This window comes from Micropterus salmoides, unplaced genomic scaffold (genome assembly GCF_014851395.1).
Source record: "Micropterus salmoides isolate LMB-PRFRI ecotype aquatic unplaced genomic scaffold, ASM1485139v1 Ms_hic_scaffold_19, whole genome shotgun sequence".
Classification (NCBI taxonomy): Eukaryota; Metazoa; Chordata; class Actinopteri; order Centrarchiformes; family Centrarchidae; genus Micropterus; species Micropterus salmoides.
The window spans coordinates 33,382,551-33,406,934 of record NW_024041039.1 but is presented as its reverse complement, the minus strand read 5'-3'; the positions used below and the strand labels follow the sequence as shown (position 1 = coordinate 33,406,934).

Genomic DNA, 24,384 nt, shown 5'->3' with positions numbered 1-24,384 from the left:
CTAAGATTCTTGCTTGCTGTCAGAAGGCCTGTGATCTTCTCTGAAAATGGTCTTTTCTCCCCTTGATGTCCCTCTCCTTCCCACTGTCATGGTCCAGTAGCTAGTTAGTAGCATTTGAGCAGATGAGGAGCAGTGAGTCTGAAGGCTGGAGAGCACCAGATAATGGCCCTGTGACATGCCGCATGAGATATGAAATTGACCCACCCCCCATCAACTCCTCACGTGCCCAACAATATTCTAATTAAATTTGCATAATAATCACACAGACTTCCTCTCTGTTCTTTCTCTATATTTAGAATGTATAAAGGTATATTATTTGTACTAATTGGACGTGTTTGATATTAAGAAATTGTATTTTGTGATTGTTTAAATTATTTTCCTTGGAAAGAGACAGACTTAAGTACTGGTCTAATTATAGAACACAGGCCGAAGCTACTCTTTGTCAGTTGTCTGAGGGATTTTGGTTAATGTGAAAGCATTAAGCAGTCTGGTCTGATTTGGCTCAAACCTGTTTAATCTGAATAGCAGCCCACTAACTGACATGCATGATAAAAACAAGCTCATGCTACCTCAACAACAATACACATACATACAGTGACCCCCTGGCTCTCCAAAATTTGTTTCAGTAAGGATTTTATCATCCTCTCCTTTCCTCTTCCACTTTTTTCCCGATTTTGCTGGATTTCAGGAACATTTTTTTTGGTACAGCAGTTTGTCGTTCCAGCAACATATACTGAAGACAAGCCAGCTGTGTTAGCTGATGCTGGCAGCTATGAGATAAACACAAAGGAACCAATGTTAACAGTAGTGGAGGGACAACATCTGTATATTCAGTGTTTCTGTAACTAAACACCATATAAATGGTGTATGCATTGCATATTTGTCAGATCAAATATTAGCAACAGCAAGAAGTGTTACTTCATCCCTGACAAGCAGACTTTGCCTACATCCACAGCCAGAGGAGAGGATTGCTGTATGCACTTTCTACTGGCTGTGAGACTAATTCACTGCAGGGACGATCATTACTCCCACCATAAAGGTGTGTGTGTATGTGTGTGTGTGTGTGTGTGTGTGTGTGTGTGTGTGTGTGTGTGCGCACTCGTGTGTGTCAGTGTTTGTGCTTAAATGTGAATAGAGCAGATGTGATAAGCTTAATGCCAGGAGCAAGGAGCATTTAATGAAGTGTTGCCTTCTTTGAGAGATTCGAGTCCAAGCATTGGCTATGTTCTTTTGTGTGCAAGACAGAGTGGAAACAATCTGATTCCTACATTTTTCATTGTAGAATTAGTCTCTGGTTAACTGTGAGTGTTAGAACAGAATTTATTGATCGCTTTAAAGGCACATCTGACACCAGCTCCTATTTTCGTATTAGACCTCTTAACTTTCAAAGAGCCAGTCGGCCACCTGGGATCCCCAGCTGATGCCTTGCTGGTTTTTCCTACACCAAGGCTAAAAATTGAAGGTAGCGAGGCCTTTGACTTGATCTTCCGATCATGCGTCTTCATTATCTTTGCTTTAATCTCAGGGCAGTCACACCCAACTTAATTCCAGTACTCCCCATGAGCTGGACTGCTTCTGGTAGTCTTCCAATTTGCCATGTGGTAGAGGGAGAATCGCAACAGAAGGTGAACCTTAATTGCTGCTACTGTGCCAGGACTCCTCCTGGCCTATATTTGAGTATTCAGACCAGGCCTGTCTCATTACCACAGTTGTATAAGTATGGCAAGTAATAAGGGTTCATTACTTGAAGAATTTGTCCGCACCAGTTTGTTTGTGACTGTACACACACCTATTTCCCTCATTAACTTTTGCAGCCTGCACTTGTGTAGCCATTTACATACCTCAGCCTGGCCTTAATCCAGACCATCCCTCTCCATCTCTAGAAAAGACCACAAGAGATAATCCCCAAATTCATCCAAACTGCGATGAGAAACTAACATCCTAAATGGTGAAAACCTGAGGAAAATCTGAATTGTCCTGCTGGCTGGAAATCCTGGGAATGTAACACACCCCTCTAGTCAGCGGTAATCAGCATATTGTGGAGCAATGTATAGGTCTGCAGCAGAGTGCGGAATAATCTCAAAGAGCGAGTTGAACACAAGTTCAATAGCACATTGATGCAAGTTCAAAAATCTGTCTTTGAACATAGAGTCTTGAATTATGTTCTTATACGTTGTCACATTGTCAACAAAAAACAGATGTTTTAGAAATCTGTTACGCGTTTTCAGCGTTTGTGAAATGATCTGATAGGGAGGCAATATTGTTTCTCAACACCTCCAAGAAGCCTGTCAATCCACTAGTGATTGCAGGTGAGTTGTGGGTGAAGTTACGCAGGGTAAGGAAGTGAAGCAATCTGGCAAAATGGGAAACAAGTCAACTTAAAGAGACGGTAGCAGCTTTTAATGAACGAAATACACTCACAGCACTGCTCAGAAGCACTTTGGTTTCTCTATACAAGTTAGTAAAAGATTTGTAGTGGCCGTTTTGTTAAACTTTCTGTACTTTGACACATTGACACACACAATTTATATAGCATAGCATAGAAATTCTGAAAAAGAAAATCTTGAGCAAAACTGATATTATGACAAATCAAGTTGGATAATTTATTGTTTAATTAAATGAGTTTGGGATATTGTATTGTATCCTTAACTGTAAGGCAGCCTTTAGGATCAAGAAAACACAAATGAAAGCTCTACCACAATATTATGATTACCAACATCCTAGACAAATTCTGTTTGCCCAGATCCAGATTTAATGTGCATCTTAACAACCCGGTATAATGTTTTATCTTCATGTAAGTCACTTTTTAGTCATTCATGATGTCATTGACAGTGTTTCCTCCTTTTTCCACAGATATCATTGACAAGAGTGAACTAAAGCCGTTCTTCGAGAGCAACTGTTCTCAGATTTATTTTATCTTCTATGAAAATTTCATTACACTGGAAAGCAACTTAAAACAAAAAGGTGAGTCCAAACTTTATTATTCCTTTTTGTGAGCTGCACACTCACTAGTTGACCAATACTCTCGATGGTGGTTCAATAATTAACCCTCTCCCTCCTCTCTGTGGTAAGTGGTTCATTTCCCTCTGCCCCACATTTATAGAGCAATGAGCATAGAAGCAATTTCTGGATATATCCAGTAAAACACTGTGTGCTGAGCCAGACTCCAACAATATTGGGGGTAGGGGATGAATTCCCACTGGGAGTATGCTCTCATTGGAAACACATGTTCCTCTGAATAAGTGTTCACGAAATGACCTGTATTATTTTTACATTATTGATCAGGCTACTGCAGTATAGCTCCGGGTTATGTGTTCAAAACTGTAAGTACTTTCCTTGTGTTTCAGGGAACAAATCTCAAAGGGAGGAGCTGGACTCTATCCTCTTTATTTTTGAAGTAAGTCATCTGTCTTTTACTGTGTTGCTGTCGCCGTCATTTTTCGTCTTCCACTGATAGTTGCTGCAGCCTCAAAATGTTTACTGCAGAACTCTGGGGTGGGACCATAGTTTCCATGGTGCCATACTGCAACTGTGGCTACTTCCTGAATTTGCCTCTAATAGCCTAGAAATCAGTTGGAGGTGATTGCAAATGAAAAGGAACACTTCGCCCTATCATTTTCCAGCCTTTTGAAAGGTTGTGTGAGAGCTTTCAGTTCATTTCTTGTTTTTTAAAACGTAGGTTTGTATGCAAATCACAGGAGGTATGTCTGTGTGCACATTACATTGTTGGCTCTATGGCTCCTCCCTCTGTTTTTCTGAACACTCTTATGTTGCACATGTAGGTTAAAGTCCCTTACCCTGTTTTCCCACCTGACCTCCAAAGGCAGCTCCAGTTTCCAGTACAAACAGTCAGCTCTCCAGTTACATTTGCTCAGGGCCGGGCTGAGAGGATGGCAGTAAATAAAAAAAAATGGGAGTCAAGTTGTATGTCCCTCTTTGAACAACATGCCTTGTTCTAGTTGTTCAGATCACCTGTGAACACAGTCTGGGGGTGTTCTAACACATAGTAAATCATCCCAGCTTAGATTCAGGCTCACTCACAATTCATTTGTTTGTTACAGTAGCATCAGGCCAGATAGTGACATTGTCTGTCTTTAGCCATGGATTCCTAATTTGCTAGTCAGGCATATCTAATACAACTTGGAATCTATTTTAATGTCATCACGTTACATCTGTTTTGGTTCTGTCTGGGTGATGCATTATGTAGAAGTGCATTTTGTTTGTCTGCTTATATTCATTCAGGTTGGGAATCTTTTGTAGAATTTAGACTCAGTGTGTATATATATGTTATTCAGATGTATAATATGTGGCCTTCTTAGCTTGCTGTTTGGAAGATATTTTAATATATATTCAATATGAAAAATTTCAGTAAGATTGGTGCTCCCCATCTGTTTAAAGACTCACTGGACGTCCCTCTAGTTTTCTGCAGTCCTCACCAAGACACCCTCGCTGTTTGTCCGCACACATCCAGTCCACTAACCTGTAAATAAAGCCTGGATTCATGCCTCCATACATATTTATGGAGTCATCTTTTCAAAAAGAACTAACATTGAAAGCAGCTTAACCCTCATTTGTCCCCTTTTAGCCCCTGCCTGTGACAACATGTGCTTTTACCGATGCACTGAGAAGATAAGCTTGCTTTGAGTGGTGTGTACAGGACAGATACAGGGGCGCTTTGATCCTGAGTCCTGCTACGCTGTGCAGACTTTCTCTTTACGCCATATTAGATTAGGCCTGTTGGATCACATGTGGTCGTGAATACGATATCAATGGATACATTTGTGCTCGCAGACATGCACTACTAATATGTATCATGTTATCGCAGATGTTATATTATAACTCAGGGACATGACAAATATGGTAAAAGATGAACTAATACCATCTTTTGAGGCAAGTGCATTGTTCATCCTAATCATTTTCTTTCCTGCAACAAGCACAGTTATGTATAGCTTTAAGCTGAATTTAGTGGTTTTTGTAAATGTGCATCATTTGTTTGAGTCAGTAAAGTCAACCAACCAAAAACATAAGGCCTAACAGCCTTTGTCCAAAAAGCCTCAGAGCGGTGTGTGTAGAGTAGGTTAAAGATGGATAACGGCTGGGACAAAAGCCATTTTGCGGCTCTGTGCTTTGTAGCGCACTGTAATGCTGTATGACAGGTTAAGAAGAGCAACACAGCTCAACATCGCTGCACCTCTTATTCAGTGTAAGAATTTCACTGGAAAGCCTGTTATGTCCTCATCTCCTCAGGCACATGGGAAATACTGTTCCCTGCATTCTTCATCACCTGAGTTACTCCTCGCCTTCAAATCTGGCTGACCTATACAGTACATGTCCTCACTGTGTGTGTGTGTGTGTGTGTGTGTGTGTGTGTGTGTGTGTGTGTTTCGAGCTGGCTATGTGGGGATTACTTTGTTGTCATGATGAGGTATGTGACCCCTTTTTTGTGGGTTAGTGTGTATGATCCCCAATGCTGAGCCTGTTTGAGTAATGGACATCTAGAGGGGGTAATCTTTTGTCCCTCCCCCTGAACTCTGCTGGAGTACCCCACCCCCACCGCCACCAGCAGCCATTACCATTCCCTTCCAGGATCTCTTTGTGTCTGCTGCCACGAAGGCATCCACGATGGCAGCTTGTGATACTGCGCCAGAGCTGACAGAGATGAGAGACCTGATCTCTGTGAGAATGCAACAACATTGCGGAAGACGCTGGATAGAAAACTCCCTTATAATAAAAATTTTAATCACTTTTTAAAAAATATTGCTGTACTGTAGGCTTAGTTGTTTTAAAGACATAAAACAAGAGTTGACCAACAAATTCATATGCCTTTTGTAACCTCCATTCAGTATTGACCTATCAGTATCCTCGCAGAAAAAGGTCCTTGTTCTTTTCTTAAATGTGTAGTTTGATCTCATGTGAAAATACGGCATTGCCACAGTCAGGGCTCCAGATTGCGGCCAAATGGTCGCATATTGGCCTTTGGGAGCCTTTTGTTAATTGACCAGCCGGCAGTGATAATATAGAAAGCTTCTTTTTAAATATATCATGCAGGAGGATCTATGCATCCACTGTTTCCATTTCTCTCTCTGTTTCTCTGCCAAAGCTCCAGAGCCGTGCGACCTCTGACATATATAGCAATTGTTAGTCACTTTGGATAAAAGTGTCAGCTAAATGAGTAAATGTAATGTAAATGCAAATATACTTTGGCGACCGTTAATAAGTTGGTGTTAAGAACATCCACGCAGCTGGCCACATGTTTTAGCGTGTGTGTGTGTGTGTGTGTGTGTGTGTGTGTGTGTGTGTGTGTGTGTGTGTGTGTGTGTGTGTGTGTGTGTGTGTGTGTGTGTGTGTGTGTGTGTGTGTGTGTGTGTGTGTCTCTCAAGCCCTTCCATATATGGAGCAACGCTCCGCCTGCGTACTCGTTTGGACTCGCCTTGTACATTTGTGCTGTGATTGGTGTAGGCTATTTCTCAGTAGTTTTTGAGGGTGCACCCATAGCCATAGCCACCTTGAAAACTGTTCAGATAGGCTACTTTAATGGTCAGTCCCAAATGTTTGTATTTTGTAATGTGGAAAACTTTCTTTCCAGATGAACATAATGACCAAATCTATACCTAGTTTGGAACCTGTTTACTCAACAGATGGTTTGCGTGAACAAGGTGGACCTGGGATGGAGTCAAATTCATGGCCTGATAATTGTGCCAGTCCGCCCCTGGTTGAGGGAGTTTACATGGCTTAGATTTAACAAAAACACCAACACAATGAGCTCTATCTGCTGCGCTAGATGTGGTCAACAACATGCAGGGAAAACCAAGTTGGCTGATGCAACTGTCACTGCACAGTTTAAACAAAACACCTTAATGAAGCACAACAGCAACTTAAAACATAAAGACAGGGGGAATAATAAATATATATCTTATATTATTTTATGTGCATTTATTAAGCTCCATTCAATAGAAATGTGACTGGTAACTAAAATTAAACGGCACATTGTAGTTTCTGTATTTATTACTCAAGCATTTATCAGTAATAGCAGTAATTTGCAGGTCGATTTTAAGGTGTGCGCCCCTAAATTTTCTGCCTGTGCCCTTAAATTTTCAGTTAGGGGCTATAATGCTCCTGATTAAAAAATGTTAGTCTGGAGCCCTGGCCACAGTATTCACCCCCCTTTACTGTGACACACCTAAATCATAAACGGCGCTGCTAATTGTTCTTTAGTTCAGTGAAGTCCTGTGTGTAATCAAGCTGTGACATGTAATTGTAAGTTAAAAACGCCTGTATACAGACATGCTTGTTTGCCAAATCCCTGGCAATGGGTACCTCATGAAGACAAAGGAACATTCAAACTAACTCTATAACAATGGCAGTAAACAGAATATGAAAAACTTTTAAAGGTGCGGTACAGCTGGTAATCTGCTTTGAACCTCCTCCTTGTCACATACACATGTTGCGAAATTCATTCTCTGCATTTAACCCATCCCTCAAGGGAGCAGTGGGCACGGGGACCAACTCCAGATCTATGTAAGTGTCTGTCAATGACACTGACTGAAGAAACATGTTTTTGATGGTGGGGGAAACACGGGGGAGAACATGCAAACTCCACACAGAAAGGCCGGGGCAACTGGAGTTTGAACCTGTGACCTTCTTGCTGCCACCGTGCTATCTTCTGGACCACCGTGCTATCTTCTGGACCACCGTGCTATCTTCTGGACCACCGTGCTATCTTCTGGACCACCGTGCTATCTTCTGGACCACCGTGCTATCTTCTGGACCACCGTGCCGCCTGGCTGCGTTGCGGCCGTGTCGCAGCTGCCGGAGCTGATCGCTGCCATTGTATAAAATGCTTGTGATTCTAGCTGATGCACCACAACGTGTCCCAGAAGCGGATAATACATGCCATGTCTATTTTTGACGGAAGGTGGGTCGAGCATAGAGTGGATGAACTGGGCAGGAATTCAGACACAGAAACTGCATAGAGAATCAGTGGAATCAGTTTTCAAAATAATCCTGTGGAATCTCCCGGGTTAAAAACCAAGTGCTAGTGTGAGATGGGCAAGAGGCCACGAGAGACCTATGGCAATACTGAGCTACAAGGAACTGTCACTGAGGTGGATGGAAGAAGATTGCCTGCTACCTGACCAGTCACAAACTTAACACAACTAAATGGTGGCAAAGAGAAAGCCACCGTTAAGGAAAAAACATGACATCTTGGGAGACTCAACGTGGTGAAAGGTTCTATGTAGAGCAATATGGTAAAAAAATGTCATATCAGCCTATCGATAATTATTCCTTTCAAGCTTAAAGGCTGAGTTTTGCTAGTGAGTGAAAGTTGAAAAAACCAGAAGGTTAATTATGGTTAGAACACTTTCCAAACAGTGCATCACTTAACAAATCTGAGGTAGAACATTCAAAACACTTATAATAAAATATTTTTTCAGTAAAATGAAGAAAATATTTTTTCAATCCTTTTTCCTCATGGAAAAAAAAAGTCTTAATTGAAAAATTAAGTGCAGATTTGTTTGTCAAATTAATTAAATTGAACATTTATTGAACATTTGTTACATTTATATTGAGGAAAATTCATTATTATAATAAAAATTTCAATAATTATCGTTATCATTTTATTGCCCAGTCCTAGCTCTATGGTGTGATGAGACCACTTTCTGTCACAGAAAACTGTTTATGCTGTCGTAAGGCCAGATTGAGCTCTCTCAGGCCTTGAGGGAGTCCAGTTTGTTGCTGCTTCTGAATAACTGGAAGTGACCTCTTGCTGTCTGAAAGCTGTTCGATCCTGGTGCCACTAAGGTTGTGGGACAGGTTAAAAGACAGCTCTGGGACCAACAAAACTCGGAGGGAAGTCCGTCTATATCCACTTTCTGTCCAGGATATGACCTGTCGTCTGCCATCCGGACCTGACTCAGCATAGTGAATTCCCCTTATCATCCTCTGTTAAAGCCCCTCATCTAGATTTTAAACTTGACTTGCCGAGTTGCCTTAAATGGGTAATTCTGCTTATTATATTTAGTTAACCTCTTGTTTTTATTCAGCACAGAGGTAAAGCTGTTGTCTTTTTGAAAACTGCAGACTGTCAGAGGCTTTCGACTGATTTACCTACGATCAAGATGATCTCAGGAAATTGAAATCCAAGCCCAAAATAACTTCAGAAAATCACAATAGAATACCAGTCAATACCAGAAACCAAACCAGATCCAGCATACACAGCAAGCTGAGGAATACAGAAAATGGGAACATAAGAAAGCCTAAAAGCAAGATATTGCTATTTCTAAAAAAAAGTATACATCCCAAACAATTGCATTCACCCAGTTAAGTCAGAAAATGTAACATCCACAAATGAGACCTGGTAAGGAGCTCATAGCTCATTGCAAACAACTGATTGTAACTCATGTTCATTTAAGTACTGTGTAGGTAATTATGAATAATTAGTTAGCAGGTAATTAATAACGCAGTGTTTCTCTGTGTCATAAACACTCATCAACAATCTTTTTCTGTCTGGTGTAATGGCATCATATTCCTCATGATGCACTTAGGTTGAATCACTGAAACTCTCTTCTACATGTTGGCGAACGTGTTGCTAAAAAATTAACCCAGCCATTTATCTAGGTTAATTTTCCCCTTTCCCTCTTTTCTTTTTTATGCAGTCATTATGACTGAGACAGTTCACCTGCAGCGGGGTTATTGGTTAATGTATATAAGCAAATGTACTTAAATGTAGTTTGGGTCTGCACATGGAACAGGCTGAGTAAATTAATATTGACGGTTGAGGCTATGTTTTAACATATTTGTATGGATAACTATTTTTGTCCCACACAAGAGCACTAATTTATGAATATTTTGTGGATGCATATTTTTATAAAATTATGGCTTTGTTGGTATGCAATTTAGCTTTCTTTCTTTGTCCAGAAGTGCCTTTCAAAATGGTTGTAGAGGAAGCCTCCTGCAGTTTGGCTTTCACATAGAGCAAAGAGGAAAAACCTGATAAAAAGCCTGAGGAGGAGTTTTATCACACTCTGCTGCTGCCACCCACTGGCCTCAGAGGAGAATGAATCATTTTGTTCATAGTTAAGTGTATTTTGGTAAATTATTCTTAAATGAAACTCGGATAGGTGCCTTGGGTTTTAAACTTCATTAACATGTAGGGTCATAAGAGATATGCATTGTCATCTTAAATTTGCCAAGACCTTTACCAACAAATAATGAGGGCAAGGGAATAAATTTGGTTAGCATGTAAATAAGCATCCTTGTTTGGACTTACCTTACAAACCATTTTAAAGCAGGTACGTAATTGATATCTTTTCTCACACTGTACATCAGGCCAACAAGTGATTTTAGTGTTAGGGTCTAATTTCCTTTGTAGGCTAAAATATGTAATGCAAAGATAATGCTCACATAATGCCATATTAACTGTGTTTTGCCATGTAAGTCTTGTTATGTGATTGACACACTCGTCGTTGTCTGACTACCGCATATCTTGTGTTGGTAGGTTTGCTGTATGTTGATAGGGTAGTGTTTTTTGTCTCCAGTGTCTTTGTGTCTTTCAGAGATTTCAATGCCCTTAAATAGTATAATCATCTCCGAGTTGCATCAAATGAACGAATAAACAATATGTAAATGACTGAGAGTACTGCTGCTGCCGTCAAAAAGCCCTTGTAGACCACCTCTTGGAGAAGTGTATTCTGTGTCATGTTCAGGCCTTGCGACTGGAAACCTAAGTGCGGATCATGTAAATGTGTTATGGCTGTAGTTGTACCACAGTAATGCCCCCATCTTTATGCTGGAGTATGGCTGCAGATTAGAGTAACTCCCCCAACCCTCACTCCAGCAGACTCTGCATTCGCCTCATATCAGCCAGTAAATTCCTCATTGTTGCAGCCTCCATTCCAGCTCTGCAGGGAGTCTTTCTGAGCTAGCTTCTCCATCTCATTCCCACTCTCCCATCCTGGTGCTCTGTAAGGAGACAGAATGACAGCGTTTTTGTATCTGCTCGCACACACACACACACACACACACACACACACACACACACACACACACACACACATACAGGGAAAGGCTTAAGCAGGCTACCCTGCTGTGTTACCGCCTAGCATAATGTGTCTGCTGCCCCAAGGAGACTGAGTGAAGGAGGCCAGTACAGAGCCTGTACAGAGATGTAATAATCCCATGCGGGATCAATAGCAAGGTGCAGCCACATGCCTGTACGCGCATACCATCACGTCTGTGGATCAGAGAGAAACTGAACAGCACAGATAGTCATCCACCATCCCCTTTAAGTGATGTCTTTCAATATCTCTGCTGTCACTGACAATGACAGGGATTTAGTCTCAGAGGACAAGAAGTGAACGTTAAACATGGAGGATGACAAGGAGAAAAGGGAAGTTGTTGACAAACTGAGACACTCAAAACATGAGATGACTTCTGGACCACCACAGCTCTCAGCATAGTGGTGTAGCACAAGGCAACGTTTTTGTTTTTTTTTATCATATGTAAGAGCAATTCTGTTGTGGTAATACGAAGACTTTAGAAGAATATGATAATTATAGTTGTCTGAAACAAGCAAACAAAAACACTTTATCATGACTGGTTATGTCATTTGAAGATTACACATTTCTTTTTATAAGCCACCTAACATTTATATTCACTCAAAGTTATCAACTTCACTTTCTGATTAAGCTGTTTTATCTACATAAGCCTTATTATTATATCAACAAAGAAAAAATCCTTGAGATTACAAAATATTTCAACTGGCTGTTTAATTTTTCCCATGCCATAAAATGATACTCTATAGTCTCTGAAGCTTTTTCATGCACATTTTTTCTATCCTTGTCTTGCCTATGTGTCTTGACCTCTCCATTGCAATCATGAAGTCTTATTGGGTCAGTGATTAGGATTTGATGAGAAGTGAGCCATTGGGGCATCAGTTGCTCACAGTGCACGGACTATTAACTAGCCCTGCATGCACATGTGCACACATCTGCAGTCCCCCAGCCTTCTTTTTTCATCTCTCCAGAGGGACCCAGTTAACCTGTCGCTGCATTAAAGAATAATGATAGGCTGCTGAAAGGTTAGGGCGCTCTAATTGAGTTGTAAAGCGGTTGTTGGGGAGGTGATGACATTTTTCAGTGCTGTCCTGTGTTACAGGGATCTGCAGACATGCTAGGCCGAGTGCAGGGAAAGTGCAAGGACACTGCATTCCTTAAGCCTCTACTGCTTTGGCAAAACAGTGCCACTTACCAAAACAAAGTCGGTTGTTGTTTCCTCCCACTTTTATTTTACACCCAAGTTAAGAAGATAGGGCTGTAACTAACAATTGTTTCCATTCTTGCTCAATCAATTCATTGTTTGGCTTATAAAATGTCAGCAAATAGTAAAAAAAAAAAAATTAAAAAATCCATCACCAGTCCCTAGATCCAAAGTGAAGTCTAAGTCCTCGGACGTCTGGCTTTGTCCAGCCAACAAAACCAAAAATATTGAATTCACATAAGATTAAGAAAACCAGAAAACATTCACATTTTTGCATGACATTAATACACTTTCTGTTGATCAGCTTAAAGGAAAACATATTCTCCACAGTAGAGCCTGGAGCTGGTCAGTACTTAGTTTCTTGCTTAAAGAGCAAAGTGAATTGTGACAGAAAAAAGGCCCTACTGTGTAACCAAATGCAACCATTGTTCTATTGTTATTGCTGAAATGTGCCAAACTCTGAACTAATCATTTACTAAACTTAACGTTTTGTTTTTTATTTTTTCATTAGAAAATTCTACAACTTCTGCCTGAGAAAATCTACAACCGATGGCAGTTTCACAGCATAGGTATGTATGTGATACATATGAAATACTCTGCACTACCATGAATGCTAAGATTTCTTTCTGATGCATCTGACAGTTACTATACGGTAAGTTTTATATATTGTACATGGCTTTCCTCCTTAAGCTCCTGTAACCTCTAAGATACACTTTAGGACAAAAAATGTCACCACAACTATGCCTAAGCCTTCCATAATGAAGAGAAAATAATTAGTCTTAGAAGGGGATGGAAATATAAATGCAAATGAGCACTTCATTTGAAATGCAAATAAGTAATTGAATTATGCTGGCATGATTTCAGTCCCACACAAGAAAGGAAAACCCTTGCAAGAAACGATAACCCCTATTATAACTGTTGTTTGTCAGCCGTTGGCAGCTAAACAGTCTACGGTCCAGATCGCCATTGTAGATTGGCCTTCCCCTCAGGCTTGTAATTCCAAATATCATCTGGGGTTGAATGGCCCAGACAAATGCACCATTTTGTCAGTCACTGGACAACAAATCATAACCGGTTTAAGGCTGCCTCTTGGCCTTTTTTCTGAACTCGTATAGAATTCTCTTTGGCCCTCATCAGTTCGTGTGTCACCGGTCAAGATGCTGTGCTGTCACTATGTACTTTGCTTTGAAGAACGTGTGGTCGTGGCTGGATAGCTTCTCGCCATACCTGAGTTGTAATTGAATTGCCAAGATTTTTTTCTTTCACATAATTTTTACACACACATTCTGGATTCTACATCCAGTAGCATTGCTGAAATTGTTTCAGTGCCCCGGGACAAATTCCTTGTGTTGGTTAAGGTAGGTCAGGAATGACATGAATGACTTGTAGTGGTTTTGTACTTTTAAGCTGTGGATTGCAAGGTCACAGACATTTGACACAGACCATTATAAGCTGAAGAAAACCTTTTATTATCCTCAATCTGCTTGCTTCTAAATCTTTCTGCCCTGAGCCCAAGGCCTATGAAAGGATTTCTTTACACGTTTTTGTGTCTAACATAGAAATATTATTCATTTAACCTTATTATAAAAGCACCAGACAAACGCATTTATAAACTCACACACTCACATGCAAACATGTCAGTTTTCAGCTTTGCTAAACTTCTTCAGTTCTCTGTGGCTGCCACTTAAATATGTCTGGTAGCAAATCGCTCTTGCCTCTGGAGTAGCTTACTTTTGCCCCAACATAACCCTAATCCTAAACTTAAAATCCATAAAAGAACTAGCCAGAATTTCTTCACAGCCCACAGGGACCTCACAAGAACAGTACAGGCTGTAGAGTATGTTCTAATTCACACAGACCTCTTCCGTGCAAGGTATTTAGCAATCAGAGCAAAGTCTCATTTGATTACAGCGAAACCAGATTGCCTTCGTGAATGCATGTCGCTGCCAACTGATGTTAATTTTCATCAGGAAAATGTGAAGCCTTGCCACTCTCCCCCATAGTTTGTCAGAACCACCCATCAAGGTCAATTTGCCTCAGTGGTGATGACAAGCGGCTCCCCTCCCTATCAGCTTTGTGCTGTTTGTTGTGTCTGCTTGTTGTGTAGGAGACTTCTGTTGAATGTTGGGATTGCAAGTGTTTGACAATTTTTTCTTTCTTCCAGGTTCTATTCTGAAAAAGCTTCTACACACTGGAAATTCATTCAAGGTGAGTGGTGTTTTCAATGCCACACGGTATAAAAAATCACCACCTTCAAGCTGCAGGATGCACCGTAACACTAATGTGAATGTTAACGGTCAAAATCTGGCTACAAAATGGGTCACATTTAGCTTTAAAGAAGGATTCCACATATTTCTGTGTCAACAAGATTGTTAAAGTTAGTCTCTTTTGTGTATCCATTAATATGTCCCAATCTCCTCCTGTCTAGATCCGCTGTGAAGGGATCCGTCTCTTCCTGCTGTGGCTGCAGGCCCTGAGGGACAACTGTGCTGAGGAGCAGTTCCTTATCTTTGCTTGTCTGGTGCCAGGATTCCCTGCTGTGCCCTCTTCAAGAGGGCCCTGCACCCTTGACACCATTATTTACAACCCCTTTTCCAACCCCCCTGATGGTGAATATGAATGCTTCTACAAGTGTGAAAACATAGATTTTGACGTTCATTGAGCCTGTGTTGTGACTAGGGTCCTGGAACAAGCTACACTGATATTGGTATACACTGATATGCACTGATATATACACTCAATTTTTCCTTCACGTAACTCAGGTCTTTGTATCTGTCAATCTGAGCAGCCAAGGTGGTGCCTGAGGAGATTACCCCGCTGGTTCCAGCTGTGGTAGGAGAAAAGGTTGCAGATGACCAGACCTGTTACATCCTTGAAACCCTGCTCAAGTACATGGTCGTCCAGGTAATAACTAATAATACTAGGAAAGGACTACTACTACTATCATTATTATTAACCTTTATTTGTATAGCACTTTTCCAAAAATTAAACTTTACATGCAGAAAATGAAAAAGGAGTAGCAATAGGTAGTAAAGGTAATATATGCGGTACACAGATACAACTAAAAACACACCAGTAGAGAGATACTATCAAGAACATAACAAAAGTTTACATACAAGTGTGTACCGAAAAATAGGAATAAAGGGTAATACAAGATAAACACAGGAAATACAAAGACCTTTCAATGATTTCAGACTTGGCCATACATAGGGAGTCGCATAAAAGCCTGTTACTAAAAGTGTGTGTTTTAGAAGGGATTTAAAAGATGAAACAGATTCTGCTAGCCTAATTTCCTCAGGCCGGCTGTTCCAAAGTTCAGGCGCCCTTATAGATTTGAGGCTGGACATGTGGAACAACCAAAAAGGGCCTTGTTGTTATATTGTAGTGTGGGGTTGCATGTAAGATGGAGGACGGGATTCTAACTGATCAGTGGTTAAGTTGCCATGTGTAGTTGCTGATGGGGCAGACATGACCCTGATTTATCTTTTTTGCCAATTTTTGTTGGAATTACTTTTGAGGACTTTATTGGCTGTAATTTGACTGAAATGACTCAATTCATCTTTTTTAACAGTTTCAATTTTATAGTACCCTTGTGGGAGGCATCTCCTTTAAGGTTCCTGTGCATAACAGTGTTAAAAAAACAAGAATAATCTGAACAAACACTGGTAATCATGGCAAAAATACATCAGCTGTGTGTTCATGGGCATGGTGTTTATGTGAGTGCTCAGGTAGTTTGTTATCCCTGACTTGTACAGCGGTAAGATGAAAATACATTGTCAGCTGTTGTGTAAAGTTGGTGTTGTTAAGTTAGTAAAGTTGGAGCTAGGTACACATGATCTTATGTGTACCTAGCCCAACCCATTTCCCTCTGTATACGTTTTGTTAGAGGAACCTTCAAACTATTGTGTTGCAGACAATGTACTGTCACTGTCTGAATGATGCTGGAACCGTCTCCTCTCCCTGTAGCCTGACCTTGTCTGCCTTTGTGCTCTTTCTGTCAGGCTTCCAGTTTAGAATGGAAGAACAAAGAGAACCAGGGCACAGGCTTCAGGTTTCTCTTCAGCCTGTTCAAGAAGTACTACCTTCCACATTTATTTCCCTCCTTCACCAAGCTTACAAATCTCTACAAACCTTTATTAGGTAAGCTGACATACAGTATATCTATATATATTTGTCTTTGTGCTGAAGCCTTTTCAGATTGAGCATTATGTTGCTGCAAAGGTACACACACTGTACTTAACTCAATAGTTGCGTTTTGGGTAGTAAAACCTCAGTTTTGTCTGCTTAAGTTCTGGGTCTGCAGGCACTCATTCTTGCCGTCTTGTCCCGTTATTTGGGGGGGGGCATTATTATTATTATTATTATTATTATTATATTCCAACTTGGGTTAATTAATGTAGTTGAAGTTGCAGGCATGATCACTCAATCATGACTGGACCAAAATAGTCATGTGACACACGCAGTTTGAAGACAATAAAATTGGTCGAGGGAGTAATATTTACAAAGTATAGGTACAGATGTCACTCATTAACGCTAGTTTTGGTTTCGACCCACAAGCGGCGCACTTGAAAACTGAATCACGGATAAGTTTATTAAACACGGTGATTTTATTTCAAGCGTACTGCTGATGGAGAAAGTCAGCAGAGACACATACAGAGAGAGACAGAAAGAGGCAGAGCAAGCCAGCGTGTTTGCCTTCAGAGACCAGAGGTGCAGGCTAGGTGTGTGTGAGTGTGGGGAGAAGAGAAGAGGAGCAGATACAAGTAGTAAATAAACACTAAACTAAGGTGGAAAATACCTAGATAACCTACTTTCCGCAGTTACACTGTCTTAATGAGACAGTCCGGGAAGCGTATCGCAGACCCAAGAGGGATACAAGGTATCGGTTTCAGAACTGTTACAGCCCTAGTTTATACCGTTTTGTTGTTAGATCATTACATGCAGAATCACTACTTAAACAATATTTTAGGAACCGTATTTAACAATATTCACTCTAAATTGACTAATACAGCATGGGCTGTGTGCAAAATCAGTGAGTGAGTTGTCTTTATAAAGAAACGCTTTATATTTAACAGGTAGTAGCTTTAGCAGTAAGTTACTTTTTAAAAATTTTATATCCCCGAATTACACTTGGGGTTACTTTGCTATTAATTCATGGTATGCCTCTTGGCTCCGTGAATTGTGTGGAGTGGAAGCTTTTCAGTTAGTGAAACTGCTTATCATTAAAATGTGGGTTTTCAACTATGCAGTAACTATATAAGTTAAACTACACAAACAAATATTTATTGTTTACACTAGGAAATGGTGTATGATGTGTGCTGGTGTAATATGAGACCCTAAACAACTGATTATAAAACAGAAAGTATTACAAGTAAGCAGTATAATAATTGTATAAATACTGCTTTTTAGGTTGCCGAGTTTAATGGTTGAGTGAACACATTTTGATTCAGCTGGAAAACTCTGAACGTAGCTCACAGCAAGATATCTGGAGCGCTCTCTCTCGCTCTCTCTCTCTCTCGCACTTTTCACCTTTTGTCATTTTTTAACCCTCCCTCTGTCGCCATCCTTTACTCTTCTGTATTGCTCAATTAGACCTGCCCCACCACCGGCCAAAACCCTTGTATGTGCCAGTGACGCGGAACAATGAGAGCACCTTCTGCACCAGGGACCAGTACCTGGCACCCCGTGTGGCCTTTATCACCTGGCTGGTCACCTTCTTCCTGGAGAAGAAGTACGTCAGCAGTGCTGCTGCGGCGCAGAGCGTCAAGAATGGCACCGAGGTCCTTCCCAAACTCATCCAGGTGAGCATGACAGTACCATTCTGTTGATTTCTCATACTTCGATGGAGGATTAATGGTGTTTCCGGAGTTGTAAGCTTGTAGAAATATTATATTCTTTAGCAAACACTTTTTTTGCAGTAAAATTAATTCAAGATCTACTGTTAATTCAGTATGTGTATATATGTTATGACAGTAGCAAACATCTAGAATACTTTATCACAAAAATAGATTTTTATTCTTAAATATTTTTCAAGCACAAACACAAGTCAGCCTCCAAAGTCAAATAACACACAATTACACAAGTGGGTAAGGGTGAGTGATATGGCCAAAATCTTCTGTCACGGTGTATGTGATTGTATAACGCAATAATGGTACATATCACAATACAGTAATTGGTCTGTAAATTCAATTAAATGGTTTAAATTACCATATCGTACTTTATCACATTTGATGATTATCTGGAACTTCCATACAGTATTCACAATTTCACTCTCCGCCATGTTTTCTTGTCATTCTCTTCTTCTGTGGCAGCCAGCTTAGAAGCGTATTACTGCCACCTACTGTCACTCTCACTTTACATGAGAATGTGGTGAACATTCTTGCTGCCCAAATCACGTTATCTGGCGTGGCAGCTGGATTCGCAAGATCACACGAGAATCCATTCCTGATTTCCTACATAGCCTTCCCCAAATGTATATAGCAGAGACAGTGAGGGATGGAAAGCGCCTGCAGTTGAAACAGTATTGCTAAATCTCTAACAGTAGACACATTTCTACCTTCGCACAAATACGTATGTATACTAGTCAATGAGACTTGAGAAACCAATTACTTAACTGTGCAGAGGCAACCCTGTAGCATACTAAAGGTTTCTCATTGTGTCTCTGTGGCGCCCAGACTGTCACTGCAGGCAGTAGCAGCCAGGAGAAGGATAAGACATCAGATGGGGATACAAACGGGCCAACGGGGGAGCCTGAGAAGAGCCACTCCAACAGCAGCACGCTGTCAGATCGGCGGCCCAGCGATTCCAGTTTGTGTAGCATTGAGGAGGAGCACCGCTATGTCTATGACATGGTCCAGGGCATCCTGCTTTCCACCAGGGACAATGTGAATTTTGTCAATGAGGTCTTCCACCAGGTACAGTGGAGTCACCAAGCAGTATCTTATTATATGAGGTTATAAATATTAATTACATTGCAGTTATTGTATAGTTTTCATTTTGGATCATGATTAGAATGCAGACTGAATGGTGAGAATGTGATAACATGTACTATGTTGCCCTCTGCTGGCTGTTTGTTAACATAACTTAAAGATCCCTCCTGCTACTAGGCTACCTTTTTAAAACCATTCATAATAGTGTAATAGTTTAAATAAAAAGTCCACTATTTTCCCTCCTAAGGCTTTCCTGCTGCCGTCCTGCGAGGCATCAGCAACCAGGAAGGTGATCAAAGTGTACAGGAAGTGGATCCTGCAGGAGAAGCCAGGCTTCATGACAGAGCCTGACACTACCCAGGCAGATGACATGGATGACAGCTCTGAACAGAAACTCACCACAGAGACTAACAGCATGCACGCACAGGTGAAACCCTTGATACAAACAGCCAATTAAAATATATTTTCCTAGCATACACATAAGTATTCTAATCTTGTGATTGATTATATACTAAAAGGTCAAAATGATTGGTAGTACAGCTTATATATTTCTTTAAATAATACATATTATGTGCACACCTATGGACAAGCCTAGTTTTGATGTTACAAGCATATTAATATCATATAAAAGGAAGTCTCTTGTAAATCATGTGACTGGTTAACTGATCAGCACACATCAGCAATTTTACTTTTTTAGCAGTTAGAAATACATTTTAAATGTATTTGTTAAATGTGTGTGATTTTAACTTCAGTTTGACAGAAATTATAGAATTACATTACATACTCACGTCTCAAAACAGCATAGATAAACAAGTTAAGACCACGGGATGTATTTCTTAACAAACATGCAAGGTATTTTAAGTGTATATCATCTGTCTTAATATCTCAGCTTATGTCTACTAACCAGTAAACTGGCTTGCTTTGTCTTCTACCAGATGATAGAGAGTCACGGCCACAAACGGTCGTCCAGCTGGGGGAGGACTTACTCATTCAGCAGCGCCATCAGTCGGGGCTTTCTCACTGAGGACCAGAACAGGAATATCAAGGCTGGTATCCAGCCCACACTACAGGTCTGTCTCTATGTTCTGCGGTGTGTTTGTATCCTGAGAGCTCAATACTTATGTATGCAGTTTGTCTATTTTTACTATTGTCTTACTTACTTTGTTTAAGTCTTTTGCTGTTTGCTCAACCTCACTGTGTCTTTGTGCACTTGTGTGTGTAGGTGTTCCTGACCAACTCATCCAATGTCTTTCTGTTGGAGCCATGCCAGGATGTACCTAAACTTCTGGATAACCAGGTTGAGGTGTGCAAGGGTGTTCTAAGCATCTACCGGCACATGATCATGGAGCACACAATGAATACACAGACGTGGTCAGTGAAATATTCAAACACACATGGAAGTTGTTGTTTTTGTTTCATTGTTTGTTTTTTCAGTTTTTGTGAGTTATCCCTTCATGACTCTCAAATGTCATCTTTTTATGATTCTTTATCACTTCATCACTTTACCTTTTTCCTGTTGTTGTGATTTACCGCAGGGAGCAGATGCTGCAGGTCCTGCTGAGGATAACTGAGGCAGTGATGAAGAGGCCACAGGAAAACCAAAGAAAAGACAGCTTTGCTGAAAGTTTAGCAGCTATACTCTTTAGGGTGTGTATTTGGATGCTTAGATTTTACATTGATACTGATATACGGTATTGTATTCATATGAGAAAAAGGAGGAGGGAGAGAGTGTGGATATGTCATCATGGCTCAGTATACTTTTACAGTAGTACACTGTAATTACTTTATGAGTAACCACCACAGTTTATTTCTCAGGAGCCTGTATGTACTGGGTATGGGTGTCTTGGGTGGATTGGTTGTAAACAAAAAGTCAAAGAGACACTATACCAAATTAGATGTATCAGTGTGAGAATTCTGATGTCACCTCTGATCATGGGCTGGAAGTCATAGCTGCAATCCTGTCTGTCAATTCTAATCCGTCTTTCCTTGTCTCATCTGGCGTTCAGACCATCATTGTGGCGTGGGTGCGAGCCAACCTGTGTGTTTATCTCCCGGGAGCTATGGGACGAGCTGCTGGCAGTGCTGTCCTCTCTTACCTGCTGGGAGGAGCTGGTGACAGAGTGGGCCAGCATCATGGATTCGCTGACAGCTGTGCTGGCACGCTCTGTTTATGGCCTGGACATGGCCAACCTGCCTCTGGATAAACTCAGCGAACAGAAGGAGAAGAAGCAGAGAGGACGTGGTGAGGGGGAGAAATGGGGGAAAATATGGGAATTGGGTTAGCTAAAATTTGGAAAGAAAAGATAAAAAAATGTTTGAAACTGACTTTTGGAAATCTTATTCTGATTACTTTACAGTGGAGCCTTATTTTTCCTACATTTTACTTTAGGATGGTTAGTTGTCTTTCACATGAATAAGTAATTTCTGTTGATCAGTTACTCCCTTATTGCAGTTATTCAGTTATTACAAAGCTTCCACCAAAAGAACCTGAGTTGGTCAAATAACATTTGTGAAGCCTTTAAATGTCTGAGCTCACACTAATTGCACTGAACCTCACTTGCATAGATTTGTGAACATAATCTGTACATCATGATCCCTTGCTCAGATGTGTGTAGCAGTTTAAAACTGTTTATTATTTAATACTGTTTATTTATCAACAAGTATATTTTCACAAAGCTGAACATTCTCTTTTTCCAGCTTTTCAAATGAGAAGACGTGGATTTTTTTCTGTTTCTCTGTGACGTATTAACTCCCCAACTTCCATCCATCAGCCTGTGTCTTTTTTGATAGTACCACTGGTCGCCAAAGTCAGAAATGTTCAGATACTACACATTGGAGCCTGTTCACTTACTTGACAATGAGCTAGTTCAGATAACACCCACAGTACATGCAAGTTTAAGGATATGGGCAATCAGGCAATTATTGACAGCCAAGCCATTAGTCTGTATATTGTTATAGTCAAATGACAAGTTTTTTAAGGTCTAAAATACCATAAATATTCTACAAGCCAGTGTTGTTCTCTGTATATCAGGAGTTTTCCAGGACTCCCAGAAGGCAGCAGCAGTGGCACGTTCCTTCTCACTGAGTTGGAGGAACCAGGGGGAGCAGATTGGAGTTCAGGAGCCCATGAGGATTCGCTCCGCTACTACGTCGGGAGCTCCAGGTGTAGAGACAGCCCGTAATAATGTCCGACAGAAGGCCTCTGGTATGAACTTTTATAATCCTTGTATAATACTGACTTTTATACAAGGGGGGTGATGGCGCAATGGATAAGATGCCTGCCTTTGGTGTGGGAGACCCGGGTTCACCTGAGCAAGACACTTAACCCAGACCTCTGACATGTATAGCAATTGTAAGTTGCTTTGGATGAAAGTGTCAGCTAAATGAATAAATGTAAATGTTTGTATATCCATGCTATAATAATCTCCGGGCTTTGTTTGCAACACAGCAACACATTACTGATAAGCTTCTGGAGCCCGACCTCAAACCACAGGATTTATCAGGCTTATTGACTGCATATGAAAGCCTTCAGACAGGTCCATGTGTATGTTAGCCCAGGTGTCGTTGAAAGGCCCAACACCAAAGACAAAGAGGCCAACAGATGGCCCCCATTGTCCCCTCACATGTCACTGGCCAATGTCAACATGTTTCCATGTCAGCTCGATTGCAGGCACAATCCACCCGACAGCATGTCAAAGGCCAGCTTTGGACACTCATTGTCATTAGCTCAGTTCAGACACCGCAAACACCCTTATCTGATAGGAATGTGGCAGGCTAATTATAAGTTGAGCTGGAAGGCAGTAGAGTAGTAACTAGCTGCAGTGCCTGTCTTGCTTGTCTTAATTTTGTCTAGACAGAATCTTAATGTGGAGGATAAAAGACAGAGACGATCCCTTTTCGTTGCCTGGCCTTCCGCCCCCCCAATTACCACTAACGTACTAAAATGACGAGCTTGTCGAGCTAGGAGCAGATGTATTTGTGCCTGAAGGATGAAGTCTTAGAAGGGGTGTGTGTGTCTGTGTGCTGCATCTATTATGTGTCTCGTGTGCATGTTAATGCACCCATTCTGTTTATTTGTGTCTGCGTACAAGCAAAGACGGACATTAAACACTACCGCTTCAAATTCCCTTCCCTTTCTTTGGCCTAATTGGATTTCTCCCACATTGATCTTCAAAGGCTCGACAGCCCTCCTCCCAACTCCTCAAGAGAAGGCCCACACATCAATTGCACGGCAGTTTTTGATAGTTTTTAAGAGTGTAATTAATGCTCATTAATATGCATAAATGGGAAGCAGTGGCAGGCTGTAGCAGAGACAATGTATCTCTCTCACTGAAAGGCATAATTAAAGTGTACTGCAAGCAGAGAACGTAACTGTCCTCTTTCATTGCTCTCTTTGAGATTAAGCCTGAAGTGCTATCCACACACAAAAGCAATGCCTCAGCATTGACAACTGTCAAAACTTGGTGTACTTGAGCATGCAAATACAAACTAATATTGTTCTGCGATAGTCTTGATAATGGAGAAAAGGGCTGGATATTTCATTATGGTATTCATTAAGTTTCTACAACAACCCAGTTGAACAAGGTATCAGGTATACCTTTTACTAATTTGTTTAAATTGTAATATCATAAGATGGTGTTAGATGGAAATAAGATGGAAATGAAAATTTACTTGGTTTTGGTGCACCATTTAGATTGGGGATCCTAGACAAAATCATCATTTTTTTTCTAAATACATAAGAACGCAATACACTAGTCTAAGAAACAAAAGCGGCACATCTTAAACAGGGTTTTTGGTTAATTCATATTTTTTTTGTGACAATTTCAAGATTACAAGAGTGACAAGTGACAAACTAAAGTTTACTCGAGGTGCCGTATGAGGTCATTTTTAAGTGCATCAGTTTTATGTCAGTTGAATCTCACCAATAAATCAGATGGCCGGACCAATATACGGCCAATATTACCTTTGAAGATATATCGGTATTGGCATATGTTGGGCAATAAGCAGCAAGAAACTGTACTACAGAAATTCCAAAGATAGACCATATGTTTGAGGTCTTTCAGTAACAGTGTCTCCATCATATAACTTGTCCACCAGAGAGCTCTCAGTAGTAACCTTTCAGTCGATTTACCCAGCACAGCATATGTATTATGGGATATCATTCCCTCTTGTGGCCTGGTTGAAGATACCTCGTTCT

General features: G+C 40.7%; 1 protein-coding gene across 1 annotated transcript; it reads left to right on the top strand.

Moving 5' to 3' along the window:
* Nucleotides 1-2,804: 2,804 nt before the first annotated feature.
* Nucleotides 2,805-24,035, top strand: LOC119910015 (ral GTPase-activating protein subunit alpha-2-like). Its single transcript, XM_038728353.1, has 16 exons — nt 2,805-2,964; nt 3,348-3,397; nt 12,770-12,827; nt 14,423-14,466; nt 14,687-14,867; nt 15,047-15,162; nt 16,260-16,398; nt 17,851-18,059; nt 18,933-19,172; nt 19,435-19,614; nt 20,123-20,257; nt 20,410-20,558; nt 20,723-20,834; nt 21,194-21,299; nt 22,219-22,392; nt 24,016-24,035. Exons 1-16 carry the CDS (start codon nt 2,817-2,819, stop codon nt 24,033-24,035), a joined length of 2,061 nt encoding a protein of 686 aa, XP_038584281.1. The 5' UTR covers nt 2,805-2,816.
* Nucleotides 24,036-24,384: the final 349 nt, after the last annotated feature.